The sequence below is a fragment of the Penaeus monodon genome, chromosome 33 (assembly GCF_015228065.2).
Source record: "Penaeus monodon isolate SGIC_2016 chromosome 33, NSTDA_Pmon_1, whole genome shotgun sequence".
In the NCBI taxonomy this organism is placed as follows: domain Eukaryota; kingdom Metazoa; phylum Arthropoda; class Malacostraca; order Decapoda; family Penaeidae; genus Penaeus; species Penaeus monodon.
In genome coordinates, this window is record NC_051418.1 from 31,764,000 (window position 1) to 31,764,346 (window position 347).

Here is a 347-nt window from a genome sequence, read left to right on the forward strand (position 1 = left end):
ACTGAACAATCAAATCAGGTTGTATTAAGACGTGAATGCGAATATTCTTCAGAGGAATAACAACAACAATAATAATAAGTTACAATTCTTCAGATACTTATAATAATAATCATCCTCATTACTTACCATAGTAAAGAATTCCTCCCCTTTTGTGTTCTCGAGAGAGACTGACTTCCGTCGACCTATTCGCAGTCTTTTTATACGTCGTTTGCACATGCATAAGAATCTGGACGTGCGTTGACTTAAACATAGGGTGAATATCCATGTACGGTATTGCTCACTACGTTGGGATATCTGCATTTTCGCCATGTCTGTATCCCCCTTTTCTCATTTTCTCCTGTGTGTTT

The 347-nt window shown here is 37.5% G+C and overlaps 1 protein-coding gene across 1 annotated transcript in view; it reads right to left on the minus strand.

Moving 5' to 3' along the window:
• Positions 1 to 309, minus strand: part of LOC119594340 (protein catecholamines up-like) — a 3,897-nt gene extending 3,588 nt beyond the window's left edge. Inside the window, exon 1 of the mRNA XM_037943398.1 lies at positions 127 to 309. Within this exon, the coding sequence (XP_037799326.1) occupies positions 127 to 309 (183 nt within the window). The remainder of the gene's footprint in view (positions 1 to 126) is intronic.
• Positions 310 to 347: the final 38 nt, after the last annotated feature.